We start from the raw sequence: 20,003 nt of genomic DNA, 5'->3' as shown, positions 1-20,003 counted from the left end.
CACTGATCGTACACCAGATCAACTGACAATATTCCTAGAGGGCCATGTTGATAATGCCGACACCTCGATGATGTGGAATACGTTAAAAGCATATTTACAAAGTTGTCCATTTCTTTGTGAAGCGGGCCTTGGCTAAATTAGAAGAAGACCTGGCATCTGACTGCTCTAGGTTAGAGAGGCTGTATGTTAATGACCCTACAGACCAGAATAAGCAGAATTGGCTTCTGAAAGGGAGTCAATATCTGAACCTTTTGAAAGAGAAAGCCCAACGCAAGTTATTTGTTATTAGACAAGCCTATTTTGAGCTGGGAAACCAATCTAGCAAACTTTTGGCTCACATAGTTCGGCAGAACCAGGCTTCTCCAGCGGTACTCCGTATCAGGGCTGTAGACGGAAGTTTATTAATGGAACCTGATGCTATTACGCATAGATTTTGAGAATTGTATCAGGAATTAGACACAGCTAGGGCAGAGTATACTTCAGAAGAAGTTCTTGCCTATCTGGCTGACATAGAGATGCCCAAGCTATCGCAGGAATCGGGGGACCTATTAGAAGCCCAAATTACTACCCAGGAAATTATAGATGCCATATCTCTTCTAGCGAAGGGGAAAAAAAATATTAAAAAAAAATCACCCTCCCCGGATGGGTTACCATTGGAAATATACTCCAAATATGCTGCTTCTCTGACTCCGCCTCTGTTACATATGTATACCGAGTCCTTTTTACTAGGTAGTCTACTACCGTCCTTGTACGAGATCACCATTGTGATCTTGCTGAAGCCAGGGAAAGAACCCACTGAGTGCACCTCTTATAGGCCAATATCTCTGCTAAATCTCGACTATAAAATATTGGCCAAAATACAAGCGTTACGATTGGGCAAAGTCATCAGTCCACTGGATCAATCTGTGTTCCTACCTGGCAGATCTATTTCCGATAATATTAGGAGGGTCCAGGTGATTACTCAGATAGGCCTGTCTACAAAACAAAAATGGGCCTTGGCTTCTTTAGATACGGCCAAAGCCTTCGACTCGGTGGAATGGCCGTACCTATTGGCGGCTCTCAGCTGTTTCGGGTTCGGTCCTAACTTCATTAAATGGGTCTCTATTTTATAGAAACACACAAAATCTAACATCTTGGTGAATGGCCTGTGCTCAGACAGTTTTAGACTAGGCAGGGGTGCCTGCTCTCTCCCCTACTCTTCGCCCTAGCCATAGAACCCCTAGCTCTACGTATTAGAAGCGACACGATCTTTAAGGGTGTGGGGCTGGGGCAAGACAAAGCAGGGTTATATGCAGACAACATGGTCCTCTTCATGTCAGAGGTGGAAATCACACTTCCCAGGGCCTTATCACTAATTGAGGAGTTTAGTCATTTTTCTGGCCTAAAAATCAACTGGTCCAAATTAGTACTTTTTCCATTATACACTGTGGATACCATGCACCTCAATGGAGAACTGCCTCTAGTGGCCAGTTTCAAGTATCTAGGTACCAAAGATGCAGATACCTTCCATGCCTCTAACATTCGGCCTCTTTTGGATTATAGCAGAGATAAGTTTAAGCTATGGGGCGATTTACTGCTTTCGGTATCTGGTTGTATCCATTTAATTAAGCTAATTGTATTACCTAAGTTCCTATATGTGCTGGAGCACGCTCCCTTCATCATACCTAAAAAGGGTTTTCAACAGTTCAATTCTATGCTGTCGCCATTTATCTGGGGATCCAAAAGGCATAAACTTTCCTTAGACAACCTATGTCGTCCGAGAGGTGCTGGGGGTATGCCCTTACCGGATTTATATATCTACCATCAGGCAGGACAGTTACGGTACCTGAACGCATGGGTGACACCAGATGGCCAGAACAGAGCAATATTTGGCTGTATCTCTGAATATAAAACCATTATGGCCTGTTCTTGAACAGCCACGTCTCTTTCCTGGACAACTGGTTACCATTACATAGGCTAGGTATACAAATATGGAGAGCTTGCAAAAATCTGCATAACTTTGAAGGCCACATTTCTGACACTCCTTTATGGGATAACCCTATGCTCCCTTCCCTGGAAGCAGCATAATGTCTGCATACTGGGGGATGTTTATAATGATAACATTTTCTGCACCTTTGACACCCCGCGTACTAGACATGATATGCCTAGAACCTCCTTCCATAAATACCTACAAATTCGACATGCCCTGCAGTCACATTATGGAACCAATCGAGTTGCTATTACCAATTTCCCCATGATTGGAGTGATCCGCTCTCAAGGCCCCAAAGGATTCATCTCTGCACTATATACCCATCTTCTGAATACAAAGCTTAAATCCAACCCATAAAAGATAGTCTCCAAGTGGAAGACCAGATCTCACTGACGAGGATATTGGAATCACCCTTGCTGGTATCTCCAGCTATAAATAATACATTCATACAGCTTTGTATAATACATCCAAAGTTATCTCTCTCCTTTTCGCCTATTTAAAATCACATTCTAGATGCCATAGGTGTACCGTGGAGGGAGCTGACCTTTGGCACCTAAAGTGGGCATGCCCACGCATTCAGGTGTTTTGGTTAAGTGTCACAGATTTCCTCTTCGATCTCCTGGGACATACAGTCCCTATGACTCCTAAATTTTGTCTTTCTGGTATTATTGACGAAGAAACCTGTGACCATTATGTCAGAATATTCTTGAGAGAAACCTTATTTTTGGCTTATTTTTTAGTTGCAATTAGATGGATGGGGGAGAGAGGTCCTTCGCTAAATCAATGGAAGACACTGGTGAACACTGTTAGTCCATATGAAAATATAGTATATAAGAATAGGGGTTGTGCCTCCAAGTTCTCGAAAATATGGGGAATGTGGCACTCTTCCCCACAGTCCATGTACTCACCTCGATTGTTAACAGACTCTCTTGCTGCCATGTCTCAGTGATTGTGATCTTGTATAATACAATGATACAAATATTATGTAGAAACATTGCTTAACTATAATGTGAACAGATTTTGACATAGTACGACTTGTTTTGGTTGTGCATGCTATTTCATGTGTACTTTGTATAAAACTTGTATACTTCATTCGTTCAATAAAACGAATAAAAAAAAAAAAACATTGGAAGGACCCTGAAATGGCAGCTGAATCCGTAGAGGACCATTCTGTGTTCATCCATCATCAGCAGACTGTGCCCTCTCCTCCGCCATGTGCCAGTCACGGGCTGAAAGTTCTGCTGCACTGACCACATGATCATGCGGTGATTCCTAAGATAAGAAGCAGCATGTACAGCGCCTCGCGTGACTGCAAGCTCCTGACCGGCACTTTGGGCTATTTAGTAAGTATAAATGTACTCACTATGTCATTAGAGATCATGGTGACACCAGCTGAACCCCCCCATAGTGAAGAGGGGTGACTTGTTACAAAGGCATTAGTCTATGACAATGGAAGCATCAGGGGACCTGCGACTCTTCTTGGCCTTGGTGCTGCTTGGTGGAGGAGGACGCTTGTGCTCGCCGCCTCCCTTTTTCGGCTGTGATTTTGTGTCACTTGCCGGGCTATTGTGCGTCGAGTTAGACTCCTTCGATGATGAAAACTTGGGAGATTTTACCTTTTGAGGACACAAAATACAAAATGAATGCTACAGAAGATAAACTTCTAAATCATACGTGATATATCACCATGTAGAAGATGCAGATACAAACAGCTGGTCGGCCTGAACCGCTCTCCAGCAGTGTTACCCAACCATTCCATCTTAAATATGTTAATTCCAGTGGCTTATGCCTCATTACAGCCAACGCGTTTCGATCATAGCTCCAATATTAGTGCCAAGGTCGAAACATACTGCCGTAATGTGACAAAAGCCACTGAAATTTTTAACATCATTAAGAAAGATGGAACGAGTTTGATCCGTACGCTGGACAAAATCACTCCCATCATCCTTGAGCTCATGCTTGGATCTCCCAATCTCACACGCTGGAGTTCCAGTTATTTTCAGTCGGGAGAATACATGACCTACATACCAGTGTGACCCCTGGTCGATTTGATCCCCCCCCAAGAGAACGTAATAAGGCGGGTGGAAGGATAGCACAATACTCGTCACCTTAGTCGCGGCGTTTCCTGCGCTTCTCATGTGGATGGGGATTGAGTGTTCCTCGCTCCGCAGTGCGCTCGCTTTGGGGCCCTCTTTGATGTAGGATATCGTGGCATAAGCAGTGAAGCTGAAATCTTCCCTGAGGAGAGAATATATTGACCATCCTGATACAACAGAATAAAAAGGGCCAGTCCAATAGAAATAACATCGATGGATAACGCTGTAGCTTTGTGTTTTAATTCCACACTATGTTCATGATCTCCGCTTGCTGTTGTAGTTTACATTCTACTTCTCACAGCTGAGGGTTTGCTACAGTGACTCAGTAAACACAGCAGCTGACGGAGCCTATGCACACTGGTAGGGTTTTCCTTACCTGATGTATTGCTGAAGCAGCAAGTGGGTAATGATTCTCTCCAGCTCAGTGCGGGGCAGTTTTGGGGGTAGGACTTGGGCAACACGCAGCTTGGAGGCACCTTTTCCAGTCCATGCATCGATGAGCTTCAGCGGTGTCAGCTTTTCATCCATCTGATCAGCTTGCCGCAGGATTTTCACAATGTCTCTGCCATAATCCGAGATGTCAACTTTTTCCCAGCCTGGAAACAATGTATAGAAGGTGACATCAGACCCGCTGGTGACATACAAACCTCGCTGGTGGTGATGAAACAAGCTCAGTCACATCCTTGGGGTGTAAGTGGCCCGCACAGACTTACTCTTCTTGCTGTGGCAGTTATCGCACATCTGATTACACTGCGTCGAATCCCAGACTTCATCAAAATGCTTAGCGATGAGGACACGTCGGCACCTGCACACGACATAAGAACACGCCTCACATGAAACGTGGGCAGTGACTCTTAAAAGACTGCTGGCAAATCATAGAAGTCAACAGTAGGCGACAATGACTTTGGGAGCAAGGATGGAAGCCATATTGGTTGTCTTCCTATTTAAGAAGCAATGATGTCACTGTGGTGGATGAGCCAATACTTCCCCCACCTCTAATACATTCCCATCCCTTACTGTAAGAACTGACCTTTCTAAGTCCTGGCAGTATCGGACCATCTCATAGAGCTTCTGCTGCCCAACGTTCTCCATAATGACCATCGAACTTATCCGGAAAATATCGCTGAACCCCGAATATAATATACAGTCTGCCCGCTGGTCATTCCGGCCTGTGAAAATATATACAGTCACTGTGTGCGGGTAACAACCACACGAGGGACTATGTAATTATATTACTATTATAATCAGTGATGTCAGTAACAGGGGGCGGGGCTGTGACAACCTCTCAGACATGATATAGAGGCTGGTTGTCAGCAGTGATAGATGGAATAGCTGTTACTGTAGTATAAGGTGTGTGGATCTCATGTCTGATCACAGTGTAATTATATTACTATTATATTCAGTGATGTCAGTAACAGGGGGCGGGGCTGTGACAACCTCTCAGACATGACATAGAGGCTGGTTGTCAGCAGTAATAGATGGAATAGCTGTTACTGTAGTATAAGTTGTGTGATCTCATGTCTGATCACAATGTAATTATATTACTATTATATTCAGTGATGTCAGTAACAGGGGGCGGGGCTGTGACAACCTCTCAGACATGATATAGAGGCTGGTTGTCAGCAGTGATAGATGGAATAGCTGTTACTGTAGTATAAGGTGTGTGGATCTCATGTCTGATCACAGTGTAATTATATTACTATTATAATCAGTGATGTCAGTAACAGGGGGCGGGGCTGTGACAACCTCTCAGACATGCTATAGAGGCTGGTTGTCAGCAGTAATAGATGGAATAGCTGTTACTGTAGTATAAGATGTGTGGATCTCATGTCTGATCACAATGTAATGATATTACTATTATATTCAGTGATGTCAGTAACAGGGGGCGGGGCTGTGACAACCTCTCAGACATGATATAGAGGCTGGTTGTCAGCAGTAAGATATAAGCATCAGGTTTGTTACCTGCTCGTCCACTCTCCTGGTAATAGTTTTCCATTGATTTACTCATTGTGTGATGAATTACAAATCGTACGTCTGGTTTATCGATTCCCATACCAAACGCCACAGTGGCCACAACAACCTGAGGAAGACACAGCCCCACGGTCAGCGAGGACATTATTATACGCACCCTCCCCACATGAAATCAGTCGTCAGCAGTTCTAGGTCTACAGTAAGTAATTATGTGCAGACAACAGCGCCACCTACAGGTCATAAAGCTAAAATCACTAAATATATAAAACTGACCGTGGAAAAACTGAGTGACAACCAATTGCTTCAGAAGGAACTGCCATCCAGCTTTCCCAGACTGCCAGTTCTGCCACCATCACCCAGCTTTTCTAGAGGCAGATAATGTAACGAGGGTCCAGATATATGAAAGTGAGCCCACCTGGATCTTGTTTTCAGTCCAGAGCGTGTGGACTTTGGTCTTGTCCCGTGCTTCCATGTTGGCATGATAGGTTCCAGCTTGAATGCCTAATTTCTGCAAACTCATTGTAACTTGTTCCGAGTCTTTCTGAGAAAAACAGTAAATAATTCCTGAAAAAGAATAAAAAGCGTCAATCAGGGAATTGTGTGTGAGGCTGCAGACTGTATGAGGGGCCACTGGGACCTGTACACCTCACCTGACTGCCCCTTGTATCTGCCATTAATCAGCTTCACGATGTCCTCTATAAAGTCATTGGAGGAGGATGGTTTCTGCCGAACCTGGAGGACAAAGCCCCGTGGTAGGTGATCTGAGGTTGTACTACCGAGAGCAGTATATTGAGCAGGCTGTACGTATCGATGGTATTCACACCCGAACTGCAGCTCACCGATGTCAGAGTTACCAGAATTTCACTAGTGCAGCCTCAGGCCTTGCGCCTGTAACTTCATATGGCCTCTTTCACACGGGCGTCATTTTTGGCCCGGATAAGAGGCGGGTGCGTTGCGGGAACATGCGCGATTTTTCTGCGCGAGTGCAAAACATTGTAATGCGTGAGAAAAATCGCGCATGTTTGGTACCCAAACCCAAACTTCTTCACAGAAGTTCGGGCTTAGGATCGGTGTTCTGTAGACTGTATTACTTTCCCTTATAACATGCTTATAAAGGGAAAATAATAGCATTCTGAATACAGAATGCATAGTAAAATAGCGCTGGAGGGGTTAAAAATAATAATAATTGAACTCACCTTAATCCACTTGCTCGCGTAGTCGGCATCTCTCCTGTCTTTCTTTGCTGATTGCAGTCAAAGGACCTGTGGTGACATCACTCCGGTCATCACATGGTCCGTCACATGATTTTTTACCATGGTGATGGATCATGTGATGACCGGAGTGACCGGAGTGCACCCGCGCGGAATACTCGCCCGTGTAAAAGGGGCCTATTTGTTGTACAGGAGATGATGGATATTTAGGGGGTACAATATCTGTGTTAGGCTGCTTTGATATCTGTGCTAATTATTTCTGTTCTGCTGCTGTGTTATAGGAGCAGAGGAACAAATAGAAGTGAAGTGTTATATTCGGCCCATAACTCAAGTAAACGAAGCCCGACAGAACCCTAATAGAATGACTATAGTGAGGCTTCTGTTCAGAACATGCATGCAGGGCTTCTCCCCACTATTTTAATGATGTCTGAGACGGAATCCCCGAACGCAGCTTCCGCTGCAGATGTGAAAGGAGCCTTAGGGTCCATTCACACGTCCGCAATTGCGGACCCTTTCATTTCTATGGGTAGGGCTGCAGCTAACGATTATTTGAATAATCGATTAGTTGCCGATTAATTTCTACGATTAATCGGGAAAAACGACTAAATTACAAAAACAGAGAGGTTTATATGATCTTACTTGAAAAATGATGTTCAAAGGCCATATTAAAACAAATTGTGGATGACACTATTATGGGGGATCTGTGGACGGCGTAGTTATGGAGAGGGGGATCTGTGGACGGCGTAGTTATGGAGAGGGGGATCTGTGGACGGCGTAGTTATGGAGAGGGGGATCTGTGGACGGCGTAGTTATGGAGAGGGGGATCTGTGGACGGCGTAGTTATGGAGAGGGGGATCTGTGGACGGCGTAGTTATGGAGAGGGGGATCTGTGGACGGCGTAGTTATGGAGAGGGGGATCTGTGGACGGCGTAGTTATGGAGAGGGGGATCTGTGGACGGCGTAGTTATGGAGAGGGGGATCTGTGGACGGCGTAGTTATGGAGAGGGGGATCTGTGGACGGCGTAGTTATGGAGAGGGGGATCTGTGGACGGCGTAGTTATGGAGAGGGGGATCTGTGGACGGCGTAGTTATGGAGAGGGGGATCTGTGGACGGCGTAGTTATGGAGAGGGGGATCTGTGGACGGCGTAGTTATGGAGAGGGGGATCTGTGGACGGCGTAGTTATGGAGAGGGGGATCTGTGGACGGCGTAGTTATGGAGAGGGGGATCTGTGGACGGCGTAGTTATGGAGAGGGGGATCTGTGGACGGCGTAGTTATGGAGAGGGGGATCTGTGGACGGCGTAGTTATGGAGAGGGGGATCTGTGGACGGCGTAGTTATGGAGAGGGGGATCTGTGGACGGCGTAGTTATGGAGAGGGGATCTGTGGACGGCGTAGTTATGGAGAGGGGGATCTGTGGACGGCGTAGTTATGGAGAGGGGGATCTGTGGACGGCGTAGTTATGGAGAGGGGGATCTGTGGACGGCGTAGTTATGGAGAGGGGGATCTGTGGACGGCGTAGTTATGGAGAGGGGGATCTGTGGAACGGCGTAGTTATGAAGAGGGGGATCTGTGGACGGCGTAGTTATGGAGAGGGGGATCTGTGGACGGCGTAGTTATGGAGAGGGGGATCTGTGGACGGCGTAGTTATGGAGAGGGGGATCTGTGGACGGCGTAGTTATGGAGAGGGGGATCTGTGGACGGCGTAGTTATGGAGAGGGGGATCTGTGGACGGCGTAGTTATGGAGAGGGGGATCTGTGGACGGCGTAGTTATGGAGAGGGGGATCTGTGGACGGCGTAGTTATGGAGAGGGGGATCTGTGGACGGCGTAGTTATGGAGAGGGGGATCTGTGGACGGCGCAGTTATGGAGAGGGGGATCTGTGGGCGGCGCAGTTATGGAGAGGGGGATCTGTGGGCGGCGCAGTTATGGAGAGGGGGAACTGTGGATGGCGCTGTTATGGAGAGGGGGATCTGTGGGTGGCGCTGTTATGGAGAGGGGGATATGTGCACTGTTATGGGCATAACAGTGCACAGATCCCTTTCCTCATAACAGTGCACAGATCCCCCTTCCCATAGCAGTGCCATACACAGACCCCCCCCTCCTCCCCATAGCAGTGCTATACACAGACCCCCCTCCCCATAGCAGTGCTATACACAGACCCCCCTCCCCATAGCAGTGCCATAGACAGATCCCCCCCCTCCCCATAGCAGTGCCATAGACAGATCCTCCCCCCTCCCCATAGCAGTGCCATAGACAGATCCTCCCCCCTCCCCATAGCAGTGCTATACACAGACCCCCCTCCCCATAACAGCCCCGGCCCCAATGCTTATAAGTCTGACTAATCACTGCATCTTTAGTTTACCTTTTTACAATGACGCTCCTGTAACAGCCAGGCAGAGCGGACGGCGGCGTAACGTCACTCACTCACGTGACGCACCTGCTCCGCCCACTTCATGAATGAAGGAGGCGGAGCAGGCGTGTCACGTGAGTGAGTGACGTTACGCCGCCGTCCGCTCTGCCTGGCTGTTACAGGAGCGTCATTGTAAAAAGGTAAAATAAAGATGCAGCGACCGCCCGCCCGCCCGCATAGCAACGAATCGGCGATTATTCGATAACTGGATTCGTCGACAACGAATCCAGTTATCGAATATAATCGATTACATCGATTAATCGTTGCAGCCCTATCTATGGGGCTCGCATGATGTGCTGACTGGATACGGATTTGAGGATCCTGCAATTCCGTTCACGAAAAAAAATAAAAAATAAAAATAGAACAATTGCGGACAAGATTAGGCATTTCCTTTTAAGCGCCGGCAATGTGCGGTCCGCAAAACACACACGGACGTGTCAATGGACCCTTAGGCCGAGTTCACACATTTCCGCGCGGGTGCAATGTGTGAGGTGAACGCATTGCACCCGCACTGAATCCGGACCCATTCATTTCTATGGGGCTGTGCACATGAGCTGCGATTTTCACGCATTACTTGTGCGTTGCGTGAAAATCGCAGCATGTTCTATATTGTGCGTTTTTCATGCAACGCAGGCTCCATAGAAGTGAATGGGGCTGCGTGAAAATCGCAAGCAAGTGCGGATACAGTGCGATTTTCACGCATGGTTGCTAAGATGAAAGTCTATTCACTGTATTATTTTCCCTTATAACATGGTTATAAGGGAAACTAATAGCATTCTTTAATACAGAATGCTTAGTAGAAGGTCAATTGAGGGTAAAAAAAAAATAATTAACTCACCTCCTCCAATTGATCGCGTAGCTGCCGGTCTCCTGTTCTTTCTTCAGGACCTGTCAAAGGACTTGTGGTCACCATGATGATGGACCATGTGATGAGCTCAGTGACGTCACCACAGGTCCTGAAGAAAGAACAGGAGACCGGCAGCTGCGCGATCAATTGGAGGAGGTGAGTTAATATTTTTTTTTATTTTTTAACCCTCAAATGACCTTCTACTAAGCAGTCTGTATTAAAGAATGCTATTATTTTCCCTTATATCATGGTTACAAAATAATTACATCTACACAACCTTGAACCCAAACCTGAACTTCAGTGAAGAAGTTCGGGTCTGGGTACCACATTCAGTTTTTTATCAGGCGTGTGCAAAACGCATTGCACCCGCGCGATAAAAAACTGAACAACGGAACGCAATCAAAACTGACTGAAATTGCGTACCTACTCGCGCGAGTTTGCCGCAATACACCCGGGACGCATCCTGAGCCAAAACGTGACGCCTGTGTGAACCCAGCCGTTATAGCGACTACATCCTCACTTATTGGTAGCTGGTGTATGGAGCAAACAGCAAGGGGGGTCCCTGATCTATGTACCAGAGGAGAAGACTCTGGAGGACTTTGTGCATCCATATATTACCCCCATTGACATCAGCAATGATGAGAAGTTCAGCAATATCCTGGCACTGACGATTGATCTTCAAGACAACCTGTAGCTAATAAACCTGATATACCTCATAGAACAGGTTGGGTCTATTGAAGGAGGCAGTGAATGTCAGTGGCCTTTGCACACAGAGGATTTTCTGAGCGTCCTTGAGAACATGACTGGTGGCTGTGGCGGTCAGTCCAATCAGCGGAGCATTGGGGAACTGGCGCTTCAGGATGCCCAATGTCTTATAATCTGGAGGGAGACAGACAGTCACATGATGATCATCATCACTACTGAGCTCCAGGGAGCCTATAGGGTGCTCACCAGGTCTGAAGTCATGTCCCCACTGGCTGCAGCAGTGAACCTCGTCAATGGCGATACGAGCCAGCCGCCCTGCCTGATACGCCTTTTCCAGCCGAGACATGAACAGTTTGCTCTTTGCGATTTTTTCTGGAGTTACGTAGAGTAATTTCAGTTGGGAATTCTTGTCAATCATCTCCCCATGCACCCACTTCACATGATCCTGCAGCGCAGACACAGAGGTAATGAGATATGCAGGGCTCTGCATGGGTTATGTCCTCCTAGGGACCTCTGCACCCATATCTTAGATACAGACCTTACTACTCGCAGCATTGAGGGAGGTGCCCGAGACTCCCAGGCGCTTAAGAACCATGTGCTGATCCTCCATAAGAGACACCAGGGGACAGATCACCAGTGTGAACCCTGAAAGAGAAATGGGGGACAATGTAGGTGACAAAAAGACCCTCGCCCAATACCTTTCCGATGAAGCCCACTAAATACGAATGTCGAATTGCTGTAAAACTTAGCATGCAGTTAGGTCTCAGACAAATATGTAAATGATTACAGGTGTGGTCCGATTAGAGATGAACAAGTCCTTCCCCCGCTGCCCTATAAAAAGTCTCTCAGAAGCCTCTTTTGGGTAGTGCACCACCACCCACTGTTAGACATGCCTGTATGATGCACTCAAAGATTTTGCCCAGTTGTAGACTTTGAGAGGAAACATCATTGGACTGAGAGAAGCAGGATGATCATTTCAACAAACTGCTAGCCACCTAGGCTGTTAGGAGGTACGCACACATGATGAACAAACGGACCAGACAGACCACCAGTAGAGAGGATTGTTTGATCCACTGACAAGCATGAGCAGCTCCCACAGTTTCATTGTCCACCATCCAGACACAGGTGACACCTTCATTACACGTCCTTGTCTCTGCCTGAACCCTTCCCAGAAGCTAAACAGAAAGAAGTTTGGTGTCACGGTGCCCATTAATAGTCCTGTTATTGACAGTCAACCACCGTTGTTTGCAGTGGCGTCGTGAACGAGAAACCTGTATCGTCTTTAGCAATGAATCCAGGTTCTGTTTGGAATCCGATGATGGTCAGGTTCAAGTATGGAGGCCTTGTGGTGAGCTCTCAAATCGTGTCTTGCTGTGGAGCAACACACTGCCCCACCTGCTGGTGTGATGATCAGAGGAGCGATCGCATATGACCCGGTCATCCCTAGTAGTGCTATGAGGGACACTAAGGCCAGACACCCACGAGCGAGTTGTATGTGAGGAACAGAATAGGTCAATGAGGGGTCCTGTTCTCACCTGTGCTCCTCTGACAGGATCACACAGCATTATACGGATTTATAATGCTGTGTGACCCAGAGAGTCCAGAAATCTATTGGCAGCATTATGCCAGTGTAATTCAGAAGATTTCAGATCTGTAACATTGTAATCTCTTACATATACCATTACATTCACATACAGAACATTTAATTCCATTCCAACAGCTCCTTCTTGGTGCATTACATTTTTGACAATGAGTGCACATACAGGTCTGGACCTCCCACAAAATTATATTATGTATTCACTGTAACAGGGGGCGGGGCTGTGACAACCTCTCAGACATGATATAGAGGCTGGTCGTCAGCAGTAATAGATGGAATAGCTGTTACTGTAGTATAAGGTGTGTGATCTCATGTCTGATCGCAGTGTAATTATATTACTATTATACTCAGTGATGTCAGTAATGGGGCGGGGCTGTGACAACCTCTCAGACATGATATAGAGGCTGGTTGTCAGCAGTAATATATGGAATAGCTGTTACTGTAGTATAAGGTGTGTGGATCTCATGTCTGATCACAATGTAATTATATTACTATTATACTCAGTGATGTCAGTAACAGGGGGCGGGGCTGTGACAACCTCTCAGACATGATATAGAGGCTGGTTGTCAGCAGTAATAGATGGAATAGCTGTTACTGTAGTATAAGGTGTGTGATCTCATGTCTGATCGCAGTGTAAGGCCTGTATTACACCAACAGATTATCTGACCAATATCTCTCCAATCTGACCAATAGTTGATGTGCATAACAAAAGATCTGTGCGTGTAATTGGCCATCTGACCAATGATAATCTGGTGCACTACAGGCCTTATTGTGTTATGTCAGCGACATCTCAGACATGATGGACAGGCTCATTTTCAGCAGTAATAGTTCTGTAAGCAGCAGGACTTTGGGGTCTCACCTTTCGAGCATACCGCCGGTAACTGGTAGCAGAGACTCTTTCCACCACCCGTTGGCATAATCAGGAAAACATCTTTGCCAGCCATTGTGGCATTGATAGTTTCTAGCTGTAAGTTCCGGAAGGTATCAAGCTGGAAAGAATTCTGCAGCTCCTCCTTCACCTTCTGTGACCATGAGAAGTCTAGAAGAGGACAACAACAAAAGAAGAGCACAATATAAAGGTTCAGGATGTACACGACCTCTGGTGTACAGAAGTTATGGTAGGGACCATGAGCAATACAATGATCTCTTCTAAGAGGACCTCTCCCCACAAGATGCAGTGCAATCTTAAAGCAGGAGGAGCCGCGTAGTATGATATATATTTTAGTGGGAAGAGATTCAGTAAAACTTGCAATGTATATCTTGGCTTTTTATTTACTTCTTGTGAATATCTCCTGGTACAAGAGGGAGGTGTTATCCGTGATTGATAGCACTGTGTGTATAGGTGTGCATAGAGCTAGCTGTCACTGATACCGCCTATGTGTACCGAGCCCTGTGAAAAGCTGAGATTTACGTGTATAAATTCCAGGCTTTGCTGAATCTTTTTCCACAAACCTATCGCCCTGATTTATCATAACTTCACTCCAGAAGTCAAAAAGTCACAAAATAGGGCTTTTGTGACTTTTTTGCACTCACTCGCGCAAATTTTTTGCACTTGTGCAATAATTTGCAACTTTCTACACTCACTTGGGCAATTTTTTTTTTTTTTTTACATCACTCACTCCAGTTTTGTAATATGGGTGGCAAAGTGGGTGCGGTAAGCTATGTTAAAAGGGTTCTGCAGTTTCCTCTAGATAGATCATCAGCATCTGATCGGCGGAGGTCCAACACCTGGGACCCCCGCCGATCAGCCTGTTTGAGAAGGCAGCGGCTCTGGCAGTAGTGCCGCGGCCCTCTCACTGTTTACCGCAGGCCCAGTGATGTCACAACTAGTATCAATGGCCTGGGCCGGGATAAGCTCCATTTAGATGACCAGAGCTTAGCCCTCCCAGGCCATTGATACTAGTTTTGACGTCACTGGGCCTGTGGTAAAAAGAGAGAAGGCCACAGTGCTACTGCCAGCGCCGCTGCCTTCTCAAGCAGCTGATCGGCAGGGATCCCGGGTGTCGGACCCCCGCCGATCAGATGCTGATGATCTATCCAGAGGATAGATCATCAGTTTAAAAAAACTGCAGAACCACTTTAAAGAGTTTCACTCCAGTCGCAATCTCACTCCAGGAGGGTGGAGTAGGAAAACTGGGGGAGCTTCTCTAGACAGAAGCGTTCGGTTTAAGAACAAGCCAAATTTATCAAACACGTGACAATTGATAAATGCCCCCCTATATATCTGCTCTGCTTCTCCTGCTCTATAACCTGCTTCTTTTATGTTGCGTTGCATTTTGCAGTGACACGTGCACAACCTTTTCTTGTCCGATTCCCTGTCAGATTATACAACTCCCTAGGGCCAAAATAAATATACCATATAAATACTAGGTCACACATCTTCAGGGGTTTCCACCTATTAGGTGAATGGGGGGTCCACTACTTCCCTGTTTGCCCCCCCATAGAAGAGCAGAGTGTGCATGTAGTTCAGAGATGCACACATGTGCAGTCTTCTGCTCCCTTGGGGACTGAATAGGGAACCAGGGACCCACATTCTCCTGGTCTATCCTGAGAATACACCATCAATTTCCTAAGACTGGAATACCCAAGGGGTGGAGCATGACAAAGGAATTCACAGATCCCCACACAGAATCTCTCTCCCCCTCTCAGGACTACACCAGGCAGGTAACAGTTTGGTCTGGATCTTTGACCGCCACCGGGACACAGACAGCAGTACAGGTTGTGTACCCCTGGTGTATAGGAATACTGCCATGCTGAAAAATCACCGTCTGGGACTAGACATCACATGACAACTGGCGCCCCGTAGGACTGTAGACTTTGTGTAGCCATCGACTCCCGTCACATTCAGATCAGCATCACTCAGTCTCCGTGCTCTAGGGTAAAGCTGGTGCTTTTCCATGTCTATTAGGGCTGCACGATATGGGAATTTTGTGCGATTGCGATTAGGGCCCTAAAAATTGCGATAACGATATGCGATGCAATATTTTAAAGGAATTGTGCTAGAGGTCTATTTGCTTGGATTTTCCCATATGAGCCGCTGACGCGGCTGGGTATGACATAGTTGTGGGGGACCCGTGGGGGACGCCGTTATGTGGGGGACGCGTGGGGGACGCCGTTATGTGGGGGACCCGTGGAGGACACTTATGGGGGACCCGTGGAGGACACTTATGGGGGACCCGTGGAGGACACTTATGGGGGACCCGTGGAGGACACTTATGGGGGACCCGTGGAGGACACTTATGGGGGACCCGTGGAGGACACTTATGGGGGACCCGTGGAGGACACTTATGGGGGACCCGTGGAGGACACTTATGGGGGACCCGTGGAGGACACTTATGGGGGACCCGTGGAGGACACTTATGGGGGACCCGTGGAGGACACTTATGGGGGACCCGTGGAGGACACATAGGGCCATGAGGGGGGCCAGCTTAAGACATATAGCATCTTATGCTGGTCCCCCTCATGTGTCCTAAATTGGGCACATAACTGCCCTTTGCGTGTAAAGTGTTTTACTAGTGTGTGTGTGGGTGAAACAATCTCTCTCCTAACAGGTCCGGCCTCTGTACTCACTATGAATGCAATGCACTGCAGCGAGGTGGCCGGCCGGCGCGTGACTGACGTCACTTAGTAACGCTCCTGCTTCCTGAAGTGGGAGGAGCGTTACTAAGTGACGTCAGTCACGCGCCGGCCGGCCACCTCGCTTCAGCTCGCTGCAGAGCATTGCATTCATAGTGAGTACAGAGGCCGGACCTGTTAGGAGAGAGATTGTTACACACACACACACACACACACACACACACACACACACACACACACACACACACACACACACACACACACACACACACACACACACACACACACACACACACACACACACACTAGTAAAACACTTTACACGCAAAAGGCAGTTATGTGCGCGGGGCCCCTTTTATATATAATCGTGGCATTTTCCGGTCGGCCAAATCGCCATATCGCATTTGCCGATTATCGCGATTCGATTATTTTTTCGCTTTATCGTGCAGCCCTAATGTCTATGTATCACAAGGGCTTTATCGACATAGCAAATACGTCAAAACTATATGATCTGTGATCAATAAGGGTTAACAAGCTCAGGCAACAGCATATATCCCCATCAAGCATAACTTTCTGACAGCAGCCTGTGCCATGTGGTGCCACAAATTACAGTGCATGGCGGCTGATCTTGTCTTCCTGAGTAGCCACTACAGGTGCCAGCAACTGGTGCTCCCAGGCTGTGGGCACAGACCTGCCCTACCTCCTGTGTTCTCTATGGTGCAGAGGTGAGGAGACCGCTGACCAGCATCCGAGTGTGTCAGGCCAGTATAAAGCAATGCGCCTGCAAAGGCTGGCACCAGCGATCTTTATGCTAAGACACAGCTGACTGCACAGGCTTGAGATCAACGTGCCAGCCCAGGAGGAGCCCGTGGGCTGCGCAACCTTGCTCTAAGGGCTATAGCTACGTGGCAGTGTTTTCTTAGATCAGTAAACCAGTCATGTTATACAATCAGGGCTCTCCTATTCTGAAGCATAACAAGCAGCATTACCCTTCAGTAGTGTAAGACAGCTGGGTTACGACCAATATGGCTGCATTGTCACCCAGCACATGACCCCTCACCCACCAATATGTGACTACAGGACGCACCTTGTCTGTTCCAGTTCTCAGAGGACGACTCTGCCTCAGCGCTGGTCCCGGCCTCTGCGTCCTCTGACAGCCTCTGGATTTTCTTCTTCAGCGCGCTCTTCCTCTGGGTCAGCTCCTGCTGTCTTTCCAGCAGCTCCTGGACCTGGACCTCTATGGCCTGCAGCTCTGTGGTCACATTCTCCAGTTCATCCACAAGCGCTGGGGCGGGAACAAGCAAGGAAATTCACCAACTGTCCAGTCATCCCTTCCATACGCGAATCTGCTTTAGGCCTCATGCACTTGAATGGGTCCGCAATCCGGAAGGTGCGGTGCGGCACCCCGTGGAAGCACTACGGAGTGCTTCAGCGGGTTTCCTGTCCGTGCCTCCGCACCGCAAAAAATAAGTGCATGCACTACTTTTTTGTAGGATGCGAATAGCGGACCCCATTTAAGTGGCAGGCACATGGACAGTGCCGGTGCATTGCGGACCACAATTTGCGGTCTGCAGCACGGGCACAGGCCAACGATGGCAGTGTGCATGAGGCCTTAAAGAAATCTTCACATCTACATAAAATGCGTAGTGCACTGCGCTCTATGAGGTTTTCTTCTATGTTGATATCTAAAGTGAAAGTCAAAACTTCGCTGGCTTCTTTTTCTTTGACCTAACACCGCTAAGGTTTTGTTCACACCTTCTTTCCGAGGTACGGGTCAGGATGACTCCCCACATATCTCTCTGTTTGGCATACAGATGCTATGCACGACTACATGTCATCCTCCGGTCCGTGCTCTGCGGGTACTAGGCTCCCTCCTCATCACTGTTGTGTCCTCTGGTTGGCCACCACCAACGTGTACATCAGGAGCTTTCGCTAAACGCAAATGAAAGCCCAGGGGTTCTTCAGGCTTTTCTAGAAAATCCCAGAGTTTTAGCACTCCTGGAAATAAGAATATTTCCTCAGTACTTACCCGCCATCTCCGTTGCTCTCACAATGGCTCTTCTGCTCAGGTCCCAATCAGAAGTGTTCCAGAGTCTTCCTGTTCAGCCGTATATACAGGATATGCAGCTGAACAGGAAGACTCAGGAACATATCCACAGCCAGTCTGAGTGCAGAGGAGACGGTGACACAACGGGCGGGTAAAATCCTGAACACTTGCCTGAATGCCGGATCCGGCATTAATTTCCATTGAAATGTATTAGTGTCGGATCTGGCATTAAAATTGCCACGGATCCGTTCTTCCGGTCCGTGCATGCGCAGACCTTTAAAAATGTGAAAAAATAATAATAATAAATATCGGATCAGTTTCTCCGGATGGCACCCGAGAGACGGATCCGGTATTGCAATGCATTTGTCAGACAGATCCGCCTCACAAATGCATTCGTTTGCGTCTGGATTGCGGGATCCGGCAGGCAGTTCCGGCGATGGAACTGCCTGCAGGAATCCTCTGCCGCAAGTGTGAAAATAACCTAAGAAGACTGGAATTTTCTAAAAAAAAAAAAAAAAAAAAGAAAAAAAAAAGCCTGAAGAACGTCTTTAAAGGGGTTGTCTCACTTCAGCAAATAGCATTTATCATGTAGAGAAAGTTATTATAAGGCACTTACTAATGTATTATGATCACCCATATTGCTTCCTTTGCTGGCTGGGTTCATTTTTCCATCACATAATACACTGATCGTTTCCATGGTTACGACCACTCTGCAATGCAACCGTGCTTGCACACTATTGGAAAAAGGTACGGGCCTCTCTGGTGGTCAGGTCCATGGGAGCACATAGGCTGGTGCTTTTTCCTATGTTGTGCAAGGACGGCCACCACTGCTGGATTGCAGCGTGGCCTGTAACCATGGAAACGTGCAGTGTATAACGTGATGGAAAAATGAATCCAGTCATGAAAGGAAGCAATATGGACAATAACAATACATTAGTAAGGGGCTTGTACATGATAAATACCACTTACTGAAGTGAGACCACCGCTATAACTTTCATAACGCACTGCTCTACGGAGACAGGAAACCAGCAGGACGGTGACTTTAGCTCTGTGTGTGAATGGAGAACAAGCCCAACAACATTCTCATGAGGAGCGGTACAAACCTGAAAGGTCTCCAGTCGCCATGTTCACCTATACGTCACTATAAATAAATCAGAAAAGAAGCAGTCAGCAAACCGTGCCCGAGGACACTGGCAGGGTGGGGGTGCAGGGGCGCTCCTGGGTGACTGGGAATGTCCTACCTAGTTAACAGGCCAGTCGTACTTAAAGGGGATTTCCACCAAGGAATACATCAGATCAGTGATGCGCTTGATGATGCAACCATTACTAAAGGGCACGATGTATGATAGGACCCAGACAACCAAGCCTAATGTGTACCGGACGTTAGCAGGAGAATATGACAGCCCTTCTCCACAGGTTCCAGCATCCGCAGGCAGCCGGCATCTTTCCTAATACTGACCAATCACAACACAAAGCGCGCTCTATTTACGCGTCACGAAAACTGCCGCTCCTGATTGGTCAGTCTGACAGAGCCGCTCCAATCTCCAATTGGCTGCTGCGACGCATTCTCTC

At 47.4% G+C, this 20,003-nt stretch overlaps 1 protein-coding gene across 2 annotated transcripts; it reads right to left on the bottom strand.

Annotated features, from left to right (window-relative positions):
- Positions 1–2,955: 2,955 nt before the first annotated feature.
- RECQL (RecQ like helicase) lies at positions 2,956–19,879 on the bottom strand. 2 transcript variants are annotated; one of them, XR_006387897.1, is made up of 16 exons: positions 19,673–19,879; positions 19,535–19,572; positions 17,472–17,669; positions 13,668–13,847; positions 11,750–11,856; positions 11,458–11,656; positions 11,219–11,385; positions 6,687–6,768; positions 6,452–6,600; positions 6,028–6,145; positions 5,096–5,234; positions 4,779–4,870; positions 4,442–4,661; positions 4,078–4,207; positions 3,333–3,585; positions 2,956–3,241 (listed from the first exon to the last, which is right to left on the bottom strand). XR_006387897.1 is itself a non-coding variant. In XM_044281525.1 (15 exons), exons 2-15 carry the CDS (start codon positions 19,554–19,556, stop codon positions 3,406–3,408), a joined length of 1,983 nt encoding a protein of 660 aa, XP_044137460.1. In that variant the 5' UTR covers positions 19,557–19,572; positions 19,673–19,879; the 3' UTR covers positions 2,956–3,405. The 2 variants fall into 2 exon arrangements, 1 of the variants encoding a protein (XP_044137460.1); XM_044281525.1 differs by having other exon boundaries at positions 2,956–3,585.
- Positions 19,880–20,003: the final 124 nt, after the last annotated feature.

The sequence above is a fragment of the Bufo gargarizans genome, chromosome 2 (genome assembly GCF_014858855.1).
Source record: "Bufo gargarizans isolate SCDJY-AF-19 chromosome 2, ASM1485885v1, whole genome shotgun sequence".
NCBI lineage: Eukaryota > Metazoa > Chordata > Amphibia > Anura > Bufonidae > Bufo > Bufo gargarizans.
Note: the sequence above shows the minus strand (reverse complement) of the source record. Positions and strands in the feature narration are given on the sequence as shown.

Bases quoted from the DNA above. Each gene is read 5' to 3' on its own strand.
- RECQL (XM_044281525.1), bottom strand. From the start codon at position 19,556: ATGGCGACTGGAGACCTTTCAG. The intron at 6,769-11,218 runs GTATATCAGGTT...TTTGTCCTCCAG, and splicing joins GACCCAACCTGTTCTATGAG to GTTCGGCAGAAACCATCCTC. The intron at 4,662-4,778 runs GTAAGTCTGTGC...CATTGTTTCCAG, and splicing joins TAACTGCCACAGCAAGAAGA to GCTGGGAAAAAGTTGACATC.